Source organism: Bactrocera neohumeralis, chromosome 4 (genome assembly GCF_024586455.1).
Source record: "Bactrocera neohumeralis isolate Rockhampton chromosome 4, APGP_CSIRO_Bneo_wtdbg2-racon-allhic-juicebox.fasta_v2, whole genome shotgun sequence".
Classification (NCBI taxonomy): Eukaryota; Metazoa; Arthropoda; class Insecta; order Diptera; family Tephritidae; genus Bactrocera; species Bactrocera neohumeralis.
The window spans coordinates 23,933,715-23,954,141 of record NC_065921.1 but is presented as its reverse complement, the minus strand read 5'-3'; the positions used below and the strand labels follow the sequence as shown (position 1 = coordinate 23,954,141).

General features: G+C 36.2%; 1 protein-coding gene across 1 annotated transcript; it reads right to left on the bottom strand.

The window, feature by feature from the left end:
• Window positions 1-1,181: 1,181 nt before the first annotated feature.
• On the bottom strand, window positions 1,182-15,580 carry LOC126756018 (proton-coupled folate transporter-like). The gene is made up of 9 exons (XM_050468807.1): window positions 15,061-15,580; window positions 14,878-14,987; window positions 5,692-5,842; window positions 5,434-5,617; window positions 4,984-5,369; window positions 4,787-4,923; window positions 4,531-4,720; window positions 1,598-1,754; window positions 1,182-1,469 (listed from the first exon to the last, which is right to left on the bottom strand). The coding sequence occupies exons 1-9, from the start codon at window positions 15,338-15,340 to the stop codon at window positions 1,415-1,417; spliced, it is 1,650 nt and encodes a 549-aa protein (XP_050324764.1). The 5' UTR covers window positions 15,341-15,580; the 3' UTR covers window positions 1,182-1,414.
• Window positions 15,581-20,427: the final 4,847 nt, after the last annotated feature.

The window sequence follows — 20,427 nt, the reverse complement described above, 5'->3', positions numbered from 1 at the left end:
CAATGTTAGTTTGCGCACATAATCACAATAGTTTCCGGAACGAGAAACGATTTTGAACTGTTAATGCACACGAAAATGTTTTTTTTATTTTTATGAAAAACTACCACGTGAAGTCTTTTGTGTAGAAAAACGTACATAAATGCGAAAAATTTCCGCTCTACATCGGACTCATGTTGGTTCATACTGAAACGACATTTTTTGACTTTCCTCGTAAATATAAATTGTCTAAAAGTTGGCTTCATGCTACTTTTGCACAGGAGGAAATTGAAAATTGGTTTGTCAATTGACCATTTAGATAACCGTTGGACCACTGTATACATAAGTATTTAGGCTCAACACTACCTAAGCATGACATATTAATATCATGTAGTTCCTAGTTCTCCTTCAGTGAAGGAAAGGGAGGTGGGAAATCGGAAAAATTCTTCCCGCGCCCGGAGTTTTCAGGGGGTCCTAGTGAACTTTGTTTGCATAAGGTTTGTGAGGGTATTTGAGAATTTACATCTAACCGAAACTGCCGAGATACCCAAATCTGCTACCTCCGATCTTTAATTTATTTATTTATTTAACAAATTAACGCCAATCGGCAATATACAACAGTTACTTTTATAAGTACAAGAATAAAGAGAAAAATATATATAATAATATGGGCAATTGTATTACAGTGATCAAATTAATGGTATGGAAGGAGTTTGTTCTTTATATTATTGATGAATGAACTGAGGGAGCCTCCATAGAAATCGATGTTCTGGTGAAGTGAATTTACATGGTTAGCAATTCTAGGTTTAATTCGTTTCTTATGTGGGACTTGAAACCGCTTATCGCCCAAAATGCAGTGCTGTCTGACACTATGTCAACAGGAATGGAATCTATCACTACTCAACACTCTGGTGTATACACAAAGGTATAATTTTCAAAGGCTTCCTGAGAAGTGATTATCCAGTAGTAGGCCTAAGGACCTTTCACTGATACCGTCTAGCTATGGTATGGCTTCTGAAGGTACCCAATGTTATTCACGGACTGGGCTATAATTTTGCCGTTGTAGTCTCTAAGTCACTAATAGCCAATTGTTTGACATTTTAACTTCTCCAAAGATCTCATTATCTCTGTATCGGAAATAAATATTCTTTTCTAGATTTTTGTTCCATATCTTAGTAGTTGCTGCTGTATAACAAACACATACATATATTTCCAATTTCAGTAAAAAATATATTCTTATGTATATTTGTAGTATATATAGCATGTATGTATATATATGTACATTTATATAACTTAACTAGAAAACACTTAATAGAAAAGTGATTTAATTAAACATGCAATAATGCAATATAGAATTACTTAATATTTAATTATTCAAGTAAAAAAAAAGTTTTTCCGCCGCGATATTGACAATTACGACAATGAGCACACCGTTATTTTAGAGACGTTCCTGGTAACGTGTTGGATAAGCACGCTTCTTGCGCAAGATCACGCTGAAAAAAGCACATTTTTATACACGATCATTTAAAGAAACAATGCACTTGAATAATTTTACTCTCATAACATATACATACTATATCTATGGTAAATGTCTTTGTATGTAAATGTCTTTTTTACTTACAGCAGAAAGCAAATGGCAATTATGAACAGATTGGCATTTAGCAAATTGTAAAAACCCGGAAAACTCGTGAGTGTGATGCTATAAATGCCTGCATAAATCGGTGAGGCAATAAATGGTAGAAAAGCCTGTAGAACACTGTAGAAAGAGAAGAACTTTCCTGAAAGAGGGAATAAAAACGAAGATGTGAAATTAATGTTATTAGATTTGTACTACTCCAGATTAAATACACTGAAATAAAATTAAAGGAATACTTTAACAACCAAATACTTACAACTAAGTAGACCTACCAATGGACTTTGCCATTTCTCGTTTAAAGTCGTATTTGCTATAATTAAACTGTTCTACTGCTCTCTATTTGGCCATATGATTTTGATCAAATTCACTCAAAGTAAGAGCGGTAAAATCAGAAGTGTCAGGATATGCTTCAGACAAATGAATTAGATTAAGCATTTACAATGCTTTACAGAAACCAGTTTGGTATTTCGAATATATCAAAAACTCGAACCGAAGTACTATAATATTGTTCGATAGAGGCTGAAACTATAGATCGGATACTCTAGTATGCTTTGGACAAATGTTGCGCCACTAAAAAATATTATTCTACCGACTTTCGCCTAAAATAATACTTTTAAAAACAATATTTGTGAACTAAGTTTACTGAGTCTACTGCACAACAGGATTTGCTGTCTACGGAACAAGAACCCATTGATGCATAGGAGAGACCAAGATAAAGTCGAAACTGCAAATTTCGACTAGAACTAACAAGGTTTGAGCTAGATCGACTACCTGGAGAAGGGCAAAACGGTCATAGGCCTTTACTAAGCCACATTATTGAGTCTAATCCACGTCGGAACACAAAATAACAGCTCTGTTTGGTGAAAAAAGGATTCACTTCCACTATGACAACGCACGGCTCGCTCGTTCCTCCGTTGTCACCGTACACACATTGATCAGATTAAACTACGAACTGCTGTCCCATCCACATCATTATTCACACATAACTCCGTGCGATTTCTTTTCGTTTTCAAACTTAAAAGGGTTAATTGCCGAGCTGGAATTTGAGTAGAATGAGGAGTTTAATTCCGTCATGGAAGCCTGGTATACAGACCATCATAAAACGAAAATTTTCAGACAGTTTCAATTTGAGCATCTCTGGCTCAAGTGTATCGAGCTAAAAAGAGACTATGTTAAGAAAAAAATCACATTTTTTCCAGAAGTTACTTTCTTTGTAGACTAAATACTTATTGGCACCATTATCTGGGTTCTAACTTACTATGGTTAATATTAATAGTGATCATATTTTCAATTGTTTGATGCAGTAAACTATCTTCAGCCTACTCAACGGCAGGGAAAGTGTATTTTGCAAGATGGGCATGCTGGATTCTACGCGTGCTCTGCTAATCCACAATATAGGGTGGCCCCACTATCTGCACCAATTACCGTGGGATAAGCATCCTTAATATCGCATATAAGGTCTTATCGAGCATAGTGTGTGAAAGACTGAAGCTCACCATCAACAAACTGATTGGAGCATATCAGTGTGGCCTTAGACTTGGAAAATTTACTATCGACCAGATTTTCAAGCGAGGTTTCAGGAGGCAAGGAGACTCCCTATCGTGTGACTTCTTCAATATATTGCTGGAGAAAATAATTAATGTATAAGATGATATCATTGAATTCAACAACCGCGCCGTTAGTTCTGCTTTATCCAGACTGGATAAGCAAGCGAAGCTATACATAGGTCTGGTTGTGATTGAGGACAAGACGAAATAAGTATCTCCTGTCAACAAACAAACAGTTATCACATTCGAGATTTGACTCATTGTTGACAGTCTTAACTTTGATGTCGTAGATAATTTCGTCTAACTTGGAACCAGTGTATCAACTCCAATAATAATATCAGCCTTGAAATTCAACGTAGAATCACTCTTACCAACAGGTTCTGTTTTGGACTGAGTAGGCAATTGGAAAATAAAGTCCTCTCTCTGTTCGTCGATCAAACTCTGCAAAGTCCCTCATCACTCCCGTCATTAGGAACATTCGCAAGAAAGGTTTTTGCGCATTGGCCATGGCGAATGCCGCAGTCGATGGAATGATGAGCTTTACGAGAAATACGGCGACATTAACATAGTTCAGCGAATCAAGAGATAGCGGCTACGCTAGGTCATGTTGTCCGGATGGAAGAGAAAACTACAGCTTTGAAGATTTTCTATTCAGTACCCGCGGGGGAAGCAGAGGAAGAGGAAGGCTCCACTCCGTTGGAAAAACCAGGTGGAGAAAGACCTGACTATACTTGGAATCTCCAATTGATTGGAACGATTGGTGCGCTGTTATTAACTCGGTTATAAACATGGAAGCGGTGTCTATCCCAATAAAGAAGAAGAGAAGCCAAAGCACTGCAGTATTTTTCATTGAAGCTGTGATTTGCTCGGTAGGTTTAAAACCGCAGAATCTTGCACTGAGCAGACTCGGGGTTTCGCCGAAAATAAATTTATAAAATAAACACAATTTTATTGCGAAAACTGAAAAAGGAAATTCGGTTTAGTTCTTCTTGAATTATTCATTTAAAACGTGAATGAAAGATAAGACATTGGTTAAGAAATGCAAAGGTTCTACATGGCGTATGAGTAACATTTTTCATGTGGAAATATTTTAGCAGCTTCAAAGGTTATACATACCTACATAGAAAACACGAAAATCTTCGATTGAATAATTAATTATGGTATACATATAGCGTTCATACCACTGTTTATTATTTGGGCGGAAGTCCAATGACTTAAGTCCCGCTTTCAATGATAGCATTTTAAGAACTTTTTAGGCCTGTAATGTGATTTAGCAGGTTTAATCGAAATTTAATCCCCCTAATGAAATTGCCTCAAATATGACAATAAGAATAAGGGATAAATAATCGAAAAGTTAGCACAATTTCTTACCTAATTCATTTGGCGGCAATACGTTTGATGCAATAGTACGACACATTGGATGCGCCATCGCTCTCAGAGCGCTGACACCGACCGCCAAATACATGAACCAATTAGTAACAGCAAAAGCCTTTATGCAACTGCCAGCGGCCTCACTGAAAAATGCCAGTACACCAATGTGAACAACAGAAAGTTTCAGCAACTGCAATAAATATACATACGCTTATAAAAAATAGTTCAAAATTAAATACTTTAATTTTATACATACCCTTTTCAATACAATAATACCCATTATGTTGCCGATGGTGGTCACGAACATGTTGATTGTCTCGAACGTGGTAAACTCTTTGACGGACCAATTGAATATCTCGCGTATAAACAAGTAAAACACAGTCATGCTGCCATCTAAATTTATATAAAATACTAAAAATGAAAACAAAAATTATAAAAGTGGCAACACTTTACCTATAACAAACACCGATATTGAACATGCCATCATTGCCAGCCAAATGATCGCGCGATCATTATATTCTCGCGGTCTAAAACAGGTCTGCCACATTTCCTTAACCGCAGCTAAATCGAATAGTTTTCGAACTTCGCCCATCTCATCCGCGGAAGCATTTAATTGCCGATCCCGTTCCTCCTCTTCGCCAACAGTATTGTAGACAAATTGAAAACGTCGCCTATTTAAGCTTTCCGGTATGAAGAAGAGTATAATGCAGGTGGCAACAAAAATGCAACAACATGATGTTAGAAAAACGTAAGTCGCATTGGTAGCCTCGTAAAGATAACCCGATATAAAGGAACCAGCCATGAGTCCACCGATCAATGCCACCTCATATGTGGCCATGCTAAAATTTCACACATAACTGTTCAACTATAAGCAAACAAGCACAATTTGGCAGTGCTACTCACCGATATGGACGCTCTTGCGCACTGGACACATCTGAGATGTAGCAAAAAGTGGCCACCGAGTATGTGACACTGCCACCGATCAGCGAAAGTGGCAACACCGCCAATAGGTAATACCACGGGCTGACTAGACTGCTTGTGGATAACTGCGCAATTATCGCTGCTATCGCATAATAGAGTGCATAACCTGTAAGCATTTCAAAATCACTTCATATCAAATACATATACGTGTTTATATATGTTTCAGTAGCTTGTACTCACCACTGTAGGCTGTGATCAGCAATGGTTTGCGTCCGAATCGATCCGACCAAGCGCCGATAAATACGCCACAAAATGCTGGCACAAAGCTCTCAATGAGTGAGGATGTCATAAATATGCGCGCTACATACGGCTGAATCATAGTCTCTATTTGCTATATAAAGAGAGTAGAATTTAGTGTCCTTTTTTCATACAATATGACTTCAAGGTGTAAACTGTGTGGAAATATAATTCCTAATATTCTTATATATAAAAATGAAAGGCTATTTCATTTTGTATTCGCGGAACGTCCAAACCACTGAATATTCTTGCAGAAGATTCTAACAGAGATTAGTTCGGCATTTCATTCTAAAAAGTTAATAAAAAGAGCCCAGTCAACTAAGGATCAAATAATAAATAATGCATTATCTGTTATTTCGATGTGTTAGTGCAAAAACTTCATCGGAAATATCATTGCAGGATGCAATGAAAGAAATAAACCCCAATCAGAAGATCATACGCCGAACTATCAGAAAATGTCTCTTGATAGCATCCATCGAACACTTTCATAGTAAGACCCGCATGCTTCCGGTAAAGAAACATAATGCACTCCTCTACAAGCAGTAAGATGCTTTCGCAGAAATTCTTCTTGCAGGCATCCGCAACAAGCGGAACATCCTCCTGGGAACATCTTCATAAATTTCCTGCAACCCGACGCAATTTTGGACACGTCAAACTGCAGACGTGTGCTGAGTGCCATTCTCAAAGGAGATATGAACATATATGACTCCTCCCACTGAATGGCGTCGTTAGATTCGAAACTCCACGCCTTTCTCTTTGGTACGACTCTGACGGAACAATCCGTTTCCTGAACCTACTGCTATGTGATTTTTATACCCTGAACAGGGTATATTAAGTTTGACACGAAGTTTGTAACACCCAGAAGGAAGCGTCGGAGACCCTATAAAGTTTATATATACAAATACTGATCATTTGTATTTTGTATTTATTTGTTGAGCTGAGTCGATTTAGCCATGTCCGTCTGTCTGTCTGTCTGTCCGACTGTCTGTATATATACGAACTAGTCCCTCAGTTTTTGAGATATCGTTTTGAAATTTTGCAAACATCATTTTCTCTTCAAGAAGCTGCTCATTTGTCGGAACTGCCGATACCGGTCTACTATAACATATAGCTGCCATATAAACTGAACCATCGGAATCAAGTTCTGGTATGTAAAACTTTCACATTTAACAATGTATCTTCACAAAAGTTGGAACAGGTTATTTTCTAAGATAATAATGTAATATACGAAGAAATTGTTCAGATCGGCTTACTATAGCGCAAACTGATCGATCGGAAACCAGTGCTAGTATGGAAAACTTTTACATTTGACAAGATATATTCACGATATTTGGTATGGATTGTTTTCTAAGGCAATAACACAATTTTAGAAAAAATTGTTCAGATCGGTTAACTATAGCATATAGCTGCCATACAAACGAAATGATCGGAATCAAATGCTTGCATGGGAAACTTCCCCAAGGACAAGGATCAAGGACTTGTATGGAAAACTTTCGCATTTGTCGTGGTATCTTCACGAAATTTGACATGGATTACTGCTTAAGGTAATAATATAATCTCCGAAAAAATTGTTCAGATCGGATTACTATAGCATATAGCTTCCATACAAACTGGACACATAGTTACTAAAATAAATGCACCTGTGAAGGGTATATTAGCTTCGGTGCAGCCGAAGTTAACATTTTTTCTTGTTTTGGTAAAGGATGAAACTTGGCTACACCATTTTCAGCCGTTGTGCAAAGAGAAGACATTTACATAAGTGAAGAGCAACGCGAGAAGCAATCGACCGTTTTCTATTCTCGGAGTTCGCTGCAATAGTATTTTGAATATATCGCTAAGACCGAGATCAACCGAGTCAAGTCGTACTAACTAAATGGTATCGAAAAGTGGGAAGATTTCTATAGGTGGCGTATCACCTTCGGTACAACTGTATTAAATAATAAAACTTAATTGTACCAAAAAAGAAGATTTTCTTTTCAATCTACCTGGTATTTATAACCTAATATTTACTCTTCAGGATAATAAATGGACAGCCAGGCTGTTTATATTATTCTACAGAAATGGTCAAGTGATTTAGGGGAAGTCACTGTACTTTACTGTTTTAAGGAATACCATTAAATTGCGTGCCTGAATTTGGTCAATACCCACGGCTGATTAAATATTACTAGTTTCAAATATGGTTCCGATTTAATTCATACTATAAGTAATTAATGGGTCTGGTAGTGAACGAGGGCAAGACGACATATCTCCTGTCATCAATCAAACAGTCATCGCACTCGCGACTAAGCTCCCACGTTACTAATGACAGTCATAACTTCGAAGTTGTAGATAATTTCGTCTATATATTTTCGAGAGAAAATTTTTCTGCGAAAGATTTACGGTCCTTTGGCCACGGCGTTGGCCACGGCAAATATCGCATTCGATGGAACGATATGCTGTATGAGATATACGACGACATTGACATAGTTCAGCGAATTAAAAGAAAGCGGCTACGCTGGCTAGGTCATGTCGTCCGAATGGATGAAAACACTCCAGCTCTGAGAGTATGCGACGCAGTACCCGCCTGGGGAAGCAGAGGAAGAGGAAGACCTCCACTCCGTTGAAAAGACCACTTGAAGAAGTACCTGACTACACTAAGGATCTCCAATTGGCACCAAACAGCAAGAAGGAAGAACGACTGACGCGCTGTTGTAAACTCGGCTATAACCGCTTAGCGCCAAAAAAGAAGAAGAAGTATATTTAATCACTTCTTGTACTGAAAATCGTCAGAACAGCAATATGTTTTCCAACTTTTGTCCAGCTGTTAGGATCATCGCGATTTTACCGCATAAAACTCAAAATCAAAAAAAAAAGTTGTTTACTCATTTTCACTATTTAGCAGTCAATGTTAAGTCATCAGACCAACCAATACTGACCAACTATCCGTAAATGTTATTAAAGAATTCCCTGACTATTTTAAAGAGGCTGAAAAATTTCGTAATTGAGTTACGGTTATAATTAATTTTAAACTGTTTATTCAACACTTTTCCACTAATTAATTACTTGCGTTTCTGTAGAAGAGCTAACAAATGGAATACTCTTAAATTTATCTCATTTTGCTCTTTATTCGCTAAGAAGAGAGAAGAGATTATGAAGAGTATAACTCTTAAAACAACCAGCATGCAAATATGAAAATATGAATGTTATCACATGTGAGCCGCAAAGTAAATTCCACAATCAAAACCAAACATTTTATTTTATTTATTAAACAAAATATATACATACATATGTGTGTGTGAATTGCAGTAATGTGCGCTCCTTTTGCATATTTTCAGAATTGGCACGATCGTAAGAACACATACATATGCATACATATATAATATTTATGTTTACTTTTCAAGGAAATATCGGATTTCTTTCATTTCAAGTGCAAAATAACTACATACCATATGTACATTAGAGCGGGTCGATTGGCAAAGAATAAAAAAAACGGAAAAATTGCGTATACGGATAATATTCTACCAATCTTTCTGAACAACTTTGCTTGAGAGGCCGTGGGTCTAAAACTGTTATGATTTTTAAGGTGAAATTTTTTAGGAATTTTTAGGTGAAATTTGGTTCGTCAGTTCTGGAGATAACCGAATGAAATTTAATACCGTAGGTGCATTCTGAAATTATATTGATCATTTCTCGCAATCGGCCAGATTGCACAACTGTAACAAATATCTCCCATACAGCCAATTATTTAGATTTTTTCAACTTCGACTTAAAAGTCGCTGGCTCGAAACCGGTTTTAGTTTATTGCGATTTCCAGAAAAATTATCAGTCCTATGGAAAAAAGTTAAATGGGCAAGTTATAGGTAATAGAAGGATGTACAACTTTCGCGTTAACACTTTTTCACATAACCTCAAAATGTGAAAATAAAAAAAATAAAGTGTTTGGTTTTTAATTTTTTTGTTTTAAAAAGTTTTGTTTTCTTTCACAAAATTTTTGGCGTAAAGTAACCTTTTTACGACCCAAACATGGTATAATATTGTATGTAAAATATCGAAAAAATCTAAATTTTCTATTGAAAATTCTCAAGTCAAAATAAAAATTTAAATTTGGTGGGCTTTTTTGTTCATTGAAATCTCTACTTTCTGATCCCATTTCATATATATAAACATGACTATGTTAGGTGTTCTCCGAAAATGCCAAAAATACTCGAATAAACTATTCAAATATCCTTTTTCATAAGCGTGTTATTTCATGGTAGCTGAACTCCTCCCACTCCCATTACACTTCCCGAAACCAGATCGCCCGTAAATTCGTTATCTTTTAATTTTTTGTTATTTTATCTGCCTTTTCCAATGGGTTTCAAACCACCATAATTTTTTTCCTTCAAAAATGATCGACCTTGGTCGAGACGCATTTAATTATCATAAGACATTTTAATGTCGAAAATCTGCAATTTTCAAGTTCAACAGCTACATTATTCAATTTAGTTATAATAAATACTTATTAGCAAAATTGTCATTAATCAGATGGCATGTGTGAGATTTTTTTATATGATAGCTCTTATCAACTTCTTGCCTGGCTATTAGAAAATCAAAACGCTAGCAATTACCAATCAGTAGCAAATCAGCCAATCATACAAGTTTTATGGACAAAGTAGAAATTAAAAAAAACCAATATGATAAACCTTTTTATTTGATTTACAATAAAGAGAGCGTGAAGAATTAACCGCTATAAATACTTTCTTAAGTCGGTGAAGTCGTAATTGCAACCTTATGAAAATGTTAAGTATATAGATTTATACTATAAGATAAAAATATATGTTTCCTTAAAAAACTTATATTTTTAAATATTTTTAAGAAGGTTGCAACTTGTTTCAAATCTGTAATTTCACAATTTTTATTTAATATAAAATTTAATTTAATTAGGCTTAGAGTCGAAAATAAATTTTGAAAAGATTGCCACATTTTTTATATAAATATATTATTAATATTACGAAATACTCTGTTAAATATAAGATATAAGTATGGGCAACGCGGCAGTATATTCCTAATAACTAATAACGCCAGATTTATGACCACTATGGCGACAACAACAATTGAGGTTTACCAAAGTTAATTCGGCATAAGCGAACTGTGGGACGACATTTCAAGCTCCTTCCGTACAGCTGCAAACGAAACCATTGGTTTTCGGAAAAGGCAAAAGAACAGCTGGTATAATGAGGAGTACCGTGTCGCAATGGCCAGCTTGTCAAGCTCTTCATACTCACGAATTTCGGCCTCTCTCTTTTTTTGTTTGCAAATGCGTCTCGCTTCCCTCTTCAGCTCCTGCACGTGTTGTGGTGGAATGTAACCATTCACGTGTGGGAGCTGAAGAGGGAAGCTAGACACATTTGCAAAAAAGTATGAAGAGAAAATTCTATGAAAAGATGCAGCGACTAACAGAAGGTTTCAAGACCAGAGCATACTCTGGTACAACCCACAGGGGTGATCTAGTGACTGAACACTTCTCCAGCCTGCTGAATGGCAGTGAAAGCATAACACCAGGAGAAGGCGAAACCGATTCCCCAATCGACTCATAGAGAAGGTACCATATTCTATAAGAGTGTACAACTACTGGCGGTCGCCAATGATATTGATATTGATATCATTGGCTTCCACAACCGCGGCGTTAGATCTGCTTTCTCTAGACTGGATAAGGAGGCGAAGTCGTCGCAATTGCGACTTGGCTAGCACGTCAATGTTGACCTTCATAACTTCGAAGTCGTAGATAATTTCGTCTATCTTGGATTCAGCATTGATACCAACAACAGCATCAGTCTCGCAGAATAACTCTTGCCAACAGGTGCTACTTCGGACTGAGTAGGCCATTGAGAAGTAAAGTCCTCTCTCGATGAACAAACTCTACAAGTCACTCATCATCCACGTCCTGCTGTATGGTGCAAAGGCATGGACGACGTCCACATCTGATGAGTCTGCGCTACGAGTTTTCAAGAGAAAGGTTCTGTGGAAGATTCATGGTCCTAGATGAAAACACTGCAGCTCTGACAGTATTCGACGCAGTACCCGCCGGTGGAAGCATAGGAAGAAGAAGACTTACACTCCGTGGGAAGGACTTGACAACACTTGAAATCTCCAACTGGCGCCAAATAGCGAAAAGGAAGAACGACTGACGCGCTTTTGTCTACTCGGCTTTAACTGCGTAAGCGGTGTTAATAAAGAAGAAGAAGAAAAAAATATATATACGTATGTATAGATATGTCCAAACATTTTTTGTAACGCATAACAATTTACATATTTGCTATTTGATTTATTTACTATATAAAATGCCCCCAAGTTATTTTAATGCATCAGTCATTTAATATACATATATTTACCATATACATACATATATTGATTGATACTATAAAATAAAAAAATGTAATATCAGAAAAAGCTGGTTTATGAAAACGTAATCTCTCCTAACTTTATATTTTGCAGAATAATATACATTTGTTTGTATTATATACATATATACCAGCCCATGTAATGAACCAGCAAATTTTAATAAGTTCATACCCGACGTATTTATGTGCATATGTATATATGTATGTATATATTATATTCATATATGTATAGTCATATATGAACATATGTTCAGTAGCGATTAGATGTGTATTTAGAAGCTCTCAAGTCGAGTTAGACAACAACCAAGGTATTGTTTGCATGTACATATGTAAATATATGGCACACATGTCTCTACTAGATGCTTGACAGATCTGCTTCTACCATTTGAGATCTAGTTTTTGATGTCATCCGACAAATAGAGGGAACCAAAAGCCCTAGACCGCCGTCAAACAGCTAATGGATTTTGAAATATACTCGCCGGTATCTGACATTGCCTGTCGATAGGCATTTGTCTGTATTTTAGAAGCTGGGATCGTACTCAGATCCCGATTTGCGGTAATTTACACCACTAACAAATTCACCATGCCAAATTATTTTAGAAAAAAAGATTGTAATTACAAAGCTCGATAAAAACAAAACTTTATTTGTTGCCTTGGATACCTTAGCAAATTTTGATGCTTTCAAGTGTCCAGATCACGATCTTATTCATGAAAGTATTGAATGTGCTCTTGCTTTTGAGATAATTGCATATCTAAGGTTTTGATGATGATGTTATGCGAAAAATTGTGCAAAAGATTTTAAGATTTTATTAAAAATGAAGATCTCTAGTATGGCAGATTACACAATTTTCTATTTTACCCAACGAAAATCTTGCTTTTGTTTCAAAAGCAAATCGAATGGACAACTCAGAAACAATGATGTCACCAAATACCCAAATATCAGTGCAGTCTATTAATGGTTGTGAATACGATGGTGAAACATCTACACCATAGTTTTTTCTGAAAATTAACTCAGTGATGCAGTGATCAAATTTGGAATGATACAACAATAGTCAAAGCTTTAGACATAGAGGAATATTGTTTTTGTAATATTCGTATAAAATGTGCGAACTTTGTATGGAAAAGCTCAAAGATGGCACACTTGATGGGACTGAAATACAACAAATAATGAAAGATACATATTATTATAGACTATAACTGTCTCGGAAATTGAATCTTGGAAAAAGTTTGTGTTGATAGTCAAAAATTGTTTAGGCAACCACTGATTAGCAAGTTAGAAAAAATTACAGAAAGAATATGTTGACTTTAAAAGTAAATTCGAGTATCAGGTTAGACTATCTCCGTAAGCAACTGGATAAATTTAAAGATAATTTTGGAAATTGTAGTGAGGAACAAAGAGAACAGCTCAACTAGAAACTAAAAGTGTTAAAGTGTTGGAAGAAAGGTAACAATGTTGTTGGGATCGTCACATGTTGGTAGATTACTACTAGTTCTTACAAAAAATTTGCCGACTGGAATATTATAAAAGGAAATCTCATAAAAAGCCTTTCATTGAAATGTAACGTACATATGTTTTCGATATTTGTCACTCTGTTTACTTCATGTTTTCTGATTTTTGTAACTCTTTTGAGGTTATCACTCGCAGTAATGAAGGTATTTGTCGCCAAAATCAAGTTAGTTAACCTCTACAGCAGTTAGCGACGAACTTTGATATCTTTAAAAATATCAAAGATCAGGTAATCACCTAGATTTAAGCAGATTTATATGAGAAATTGTTCCACACGGGTTTGCACTAACCTAAGACAATCCAGATATTACTACATATATAAGTAGTTCTCTGAAATACTAAAAAAAATAAAATAAAATTAGCATTATACAACTGGTTTGATTTCAATATCAAACGACACTTCTAGAAAAATCCCCATAATATTTATAAATACATTATGACAAAAATGTACCCGGAAATTGTAATTAAAATGCAAAATATTTAATTCTTCATCAATTTTTTGACGTCTTTAAAGTAATCACCAACAGATGTAATACGCTTATGCCAACGATTTTTCCAGTTCCATGAATTGTTCTTCCACAATTCCAGCTGTCCAAACGCCTCAATATGGCCAAATAGAACTTCTTATTGACCGTCTGTAGCTCCGGAACAAATTTATGATGCGCCAAAGAACGAGCAAGAACGCGTTTCATACCTAAAATATCCACCAAAATCATTCGAACGGCCTGGCGAGAGACGTCGAGCTCTCTTGCCATTTCTCTAATACTACCTGACGATTTTCAAGTACCATATCCTTTATTTATTTCTATAACGATCTCTCGACCGCCATTGAAGCTTTGTACCACTCGGCTTGTGTTCTTGATAAAATTGAATCTCCGTAAGCCCTCTCCAACATTCGCAACGATTCCGTACACGAAATTTGGTTAGAAACACAAATTTTGAGACAAATCAAATTCGTTGTTCGATATTTTTATTCTTTGTAAAAATCGCAACGCACTACTGAGCTGTACCGACTTAAGCGGCTACTGTAAACAAAATGGTTGACAGATCGCGCTCATATTTGACATAGTCCTGCCAAATTATAATGGCAAAATAGATTTTTTTGAAATATTATTTACCCGGGGAATTTAATTACAATTTCCGGGTTCTTTTTTGTCACAATGTATAGTTTACACATACATAATTCATCACTTCCGCAAGCGAATTTCCCACTTTGCTATGATTGCAACAAACAAAACAGCAACAGCAAAGGTTCTCTCTTACCTTGACATGCTCACTAGCGTTTTTAGTACCCAATTGTCCACAATCACTCTCATTGAAATAGAATATAGACTTGCATGTCTGATAAATTATCTGATTCTTCACGATGGTTTCTAAGAAATCAAAGCTTTTTATTTACATTTGTAACTATTGAGCACTTGGGAGTGACGGAAATTATGATAATACCTGATAAATTGTATGCAAACAAGAGAATGAACACCATCGGTTCGACCAAGTAGAACCGTAAGCGCCTCCAATTGAACTCGTCCAGTTCGCTGGATGTAATTGATGTCACAGTTTCAACAGATCCACGCAGATTGGCATGCTGAGATGACGATGATATGGACGCATTCGATATCAGATCACACGGAAGTTCGGCACTACCAATACTGCTATCTCTCGTGTATTTTCGCGAACGCTGGTTCTTCGCTAGCAGGGTACTCAAGTCATTTGGTCCCATGTCCATTTCGCACACGAAATTCACTAGACCGAACTAAACAATGTAGCGTTGATTTTTTTAGCTTTGGCTAACTGTAATTTATATTTGTACTGATATGCATTTGTGTAGGTGCGTGGTGAAAAACCGTTTGTTTACGCCGTTTTTGTCGGATAGTCCATGTAAAGACTGCTCGCGACCACCGCTTAAATGAAACTGCGTTCGAACGAGTTCGATATGAAATTCGCATACTTCAGTAGCGAAGCATGAAGACGTTGGCGTTGGTTGGCACATCGACGCGTCTAAGATTGTTTGGGTTCTACGAGCATGAACTTGTGTACATAAGTATATATGATAATACACAAACATACTTGCACAAATCGCCGGCCGGCCGGCTAATAATAAATACCGCTCACGCTTTAGAAGTCTCTTTAAAGATACCACAACATACTCGTATAAGATTACGTATACCATGGAAGGAAATATCAACGAGCAATGAAAAAATTATACTGAGAGCGATTTCAGAGAATCTTGCATTGAGGGTTGACTGCCTTAATAGGGATTGTGGGTTCAAATACTTTCTAAGTTAAACTAAATTAAAGGCTTTTCTAATTCCTTCATTCTTGGACACATAAATCTGGTAACAAATATCTAACAGCTTTTATAATTTATAAAACCGGAAGCATCGGAAACACAACACACCTCCATTGTCCGGCTTTTGCAAGAGTGAGGCTGAAACATCTCAGTAATCTTACCTTAAGCGAACCAGAAAATATAGCTGAAACTGATATGAGCTGTCTAGACAAATTTGTAACAGCCTCTAAGCGCTCTGTCGATCCGTAAGGGTCTTATAATCCAGTATATAGAAGTTTATAGGTACCACAACGGATCGGCGTTCTAAGCTGTTCAAGTGATATATAGTACTTCTTCGGATCGAACTTGTAACCTAACCTAACAACACAAAAAAAAAAATAACAAAGTCGACCAAATCCAAAAAAAGCAAAATTAGTTTAAAGCATGAGATCAGACAGGACGAAGTTAAATCCGGTTAAGAAGTATGATTATTGTTTCATAAGATTTAAACATCAACTCTCGCTCTTTAAATCTCAACACTCGTCAAGTTTTGGAAAATTCTGGAGAGTTCACAGTACAGACTTTGGACGAGAATACGAGCGATGCCATTACGTAAACCCGACTATGAAGTGAAGATGTATGATTATTGTATCATAAGAGTTAAACATTTCTTTCAAGTTTTGGAGAATCTTGTCGAGTTCACAGTTCAACCTTTGGCCAAGAATATGTAGATCTACGACCGATGCCATTACGTAGACCAGACTGTGTTGTGAACGGCCAGGAACTTGGTCTCATTGACAACAATTCAAGTTGATCGGTAGAGCGGGGAAATAAATATTATTCTTGGAATCCCTGATGTGGCTTGATGCCAAGTTATAAATAAAGCAAGAAAGCTAAAACTCGGATACATATGTAGATCAACTCACATATCCACATTAACTTCCTAAGCTTCTCTCGGTAATAAGTGTATGTATGTATATACGCCACACATTATTATACAGATGAACACGATCTTCTCGGTGACTTTAACTTAAAGCCAAAAACTTCAAACTAATGGTAAATATGTCTAAAGGGTATAATTCATAATTACACAGAGGCGGGCTCGACTCTTATATGCTCATTTTGTAAGAAAAATGCATTTATCGCATTTTATAGTTATGTAAATATATATGAACTCGTATGTGTATAAATAAAAATCGTATCGGGGATTTTGTTGAGTGACTCAGAGACCGGCAGTCGCCAAAGCTGTAATGGGTTTCTCTTTAAAAATTAATAATATTTAAATATATGGCGGTGTGCATATGTTTACCGACAGATGTGTTTTCATTTCTCTGCGAATGACTTAGTCTAGAAATATTTATTTAATTATCTTTGGACAAAGGATTACTAAAATAATAATTGCAAGCTTTTTGTCGACTCAACTGTTCATGCATAGCTGTAATACGAGATATGGGTTTCATTCATCAGTCAATCAAACTCTAATCGACATTTTGATAGACACTGAGAGGGGTGTGTATCATCAGTTGCATCAATATGAGTCGTTCATGCTCAGATCCGTTATGTCGGAACTCTCTAATCAATAAATATTAAGCTCGTATTACTCATGTAGTTGTTTGTGTATTTTACATTTTAAATAAATATATACATACATAGATAAGAAAAAGCTCTATGAGTGATGGATGCCGCATACTATCGCTCCAAAGAATTTATACTTTATATGAGACCTTTGGCCATATCATAGCTGCCGACGATATATCAATGTTTGTAAGCATCAGAGATCATTCCATCAATCCATCATATAGTGGACTTGGGTTTCGTCCATGAGAACTGTAGGAATGTCGTATACATTGACTATATTGAAAGATGTAATCTTTATAAAGGGTGATCCGAGGTTCTCTACTATTTTAAAGATAAAACTCAGAAACCTCAAATTTAATGGAGAATGTTTATTATCATTCGACAGATCATTCATTCGGATTGATTTTTTGAAGACTATCTCTTTCAAATGTTGGCCACGGCTACTTCTCAGATGGTCCGTCCAGTGAGTTCAATTTTCGATGACTCGTTCGAGCATTTCGACTGGTAACTGGCTTGACCGCGTAGACCTTAGACTTTACATATCGCTACAGAAAAAGTCGTGTGATATGACACGATCTTTCTGGCCATTCACCGGGCCAAAACTTGATGTTACCTAAGTGCTCTCTCAATACATCCATTAATTGATGCGATCTATGTGAAATGCGGCCGTCTTGTTGAAACCAAATGTCACCGAACACACGAGCTTCAATTTCAGCCATCAAATAGTCGGTTATTATGGCGCTATAACGATCGGTTCTTGGAACATCTCTCTAGCCTTTGTCTGCTTGGCTAAAAATGACAGAGAGACATAGTTGAAAGCGAACTGGTGCCCAGAAATATTAAATAGGAGTTCAAATTTCCTCGAAATTCAAGGTGACCCTTCCACAACTTTCTATATACTTATGAATATACTGTACTAGTATAAACTTCCACCTAACCAGATTGCATCTTGACATATCAAGTGTATATCCAGCATTCACATTATTCCGTCAAGATATCAACAAGATTTGAGCAAGCATCTCTCTCAAAACCATTTCTCCTATCCTGTGTCCGAACGGTCGAAAACTATCGAAATATTAGTATATAATAGTCTTGCGGTATTTTCGCTAGTTGGCGCTGAAAGCGCGTAGTTCTAGTTTTATTCGTCGCATCGGGTCATGCTATACCTTTTTGGAAAGCTCATTTCACGCGCTAACACGTGTTTGACTGATTGTCGTTTCTTTTAAGTCGTTCGTGAGTTATAGCGTCGCAAACATGGAGCAAAATAAAGAGAAAATACGGCATATTTTACAGTACTACTACGATAAAGGCAAAAATGCATCTCAAGCCGCCAATAAAATTTGTGCAGTTTATGGATCCGATACAGTTTTCATTTCCACCGCACAACGATGGTTTCAACGCTTTCGTTCTGGTGTAGAGATGGTCGAAGATGCGCCACGCTCCGGAAGGCCTGTCGTCAAAAATTGCGATAAAATCGCTGAATTGGTCGAAAGAGACCGGCATAGTAGCAGCCGTAGCATCGATCAAGAGCTGGGCATGTGTCATCAAAAATTCATTTCAATTTCAATAAAAAAAAAATTCAATAAAAATACCGCAAGACTTTTTTGACAACCCATTATATCCATGACATTGGCAGCAGCCTATAAATTTTTACTACCTAATATTTTGTGTTGCTTCCATGTTGTGGTTCATTGGCGTATCCACCTAAGCTCGTATTACATAATAAGCTTATGGCATAACGATCATTTGCTGTAAAGTGACTTATAAAATGAACATTTTCTATTGAATGAAATAAATTAAATCAGAAGCACGTTCCGAAGTTTAAACAGATATTTACTTACTTTGGAAACAGATCGTTATTTCAATAGTCATTACTAAATTTTATTATTCCGCATTTGGCAATAAAACTTATTTTAGATTTGTGTAATGTTTTAACAGCGATGCATTAAATAGACTGTGCTTAATTATCTAGATTTAGTAATTTAGTTAGTATAGCTATTAAACCCAATTTATTCGTTATGATCTCATGTTTGAGGTATTTTCAACCTCATTTCATTTTGAAGCAATCAAATTAATCTACATACAATACATATGTATATATCCATGACGAGAAAATTTTATCTGATACCTTCTGTCCAAAGCCTCTGCGCATGCAACAGATAACTTAAAGAATATTGATATATCTAAATAAATCTGGCACATTACTCCTTGGCACATCGAAAACAGTAAAAATATTGAAATTTGGCAAAGAATAATAGGTAGCTACCGGAAAACCTGTAAAGAAAGGAAATTCCAGCCGAACGTAACACCCCCATAATATCTAACAACAACACAGTATATCTAAAGTAACGTGTACACTTGATATATATAAAAATATTACATATTGAACGCTATATTGGTACAAAATTAACCGGAAGTCACTATATAGAGTATATTGGGACTAAAAGAACATGGTGACTACTTTATTCCTTAGGCAAACAGTCATCTAAAACTACGAAAGCAATTATATAATATTGGATAAAAAAGTCTTAAAAAAAAGGTTAAAGAGCATCGGACTCTGCTGAGAATACTAAACCTGGGAGAAATTGTCACTACACCCCTCTCTCCCTCTCTTTCATTGAGTATATGGTTGTTTGTTAGTTCGTGAACCGATTTAACGGCATTTTTTCGGCACTAAACTACATCGAAGATAATGCTATTACTAAATTTTATGAAGATATCTGGTATAATCAATCAACCATAAAATAGAAAATCACATTCATTATAAGGAGACCAGGGGAAGAAGTATTGAACCGATTTTTCCCATTTTCAACAACCGCCCACATTAATATGAGAAGATATACGCACTTGATTTCATTAGGATACTGATGTCATAGATACTGATGTCTTCATATTCGGTATCTGTGAGCTTTAAAAAGGAAACTCCGACCGATTTCGTCCATGTTTGGGAATTGAGTTGATACATA

Bases quoted from the DNA above. Each gene is read 5' to 3' on its own strand.
- LOC126756018 (XM_050468807.1), bottom strand. From the start codon at position 15,340: ATGGACATGGGACCAAATGACTTGAGTACCCTGCTAGCGAAGAACCAG. The intron at 5,618-5,691 runs GTGAGTACAAGC...AAATGCTTACAG, and splicing joins GCTGATCACAGCCTACAGTG to GTTATGCACTCTATTATGCG. The intron at 1,755-4,530 runs GTAAGAAATTGT...TCCCTCTTTCAG, and splicing joins ATTGCCGCCAAATGAATTAG to GAAAGTTCTTCTCTTTCTAC.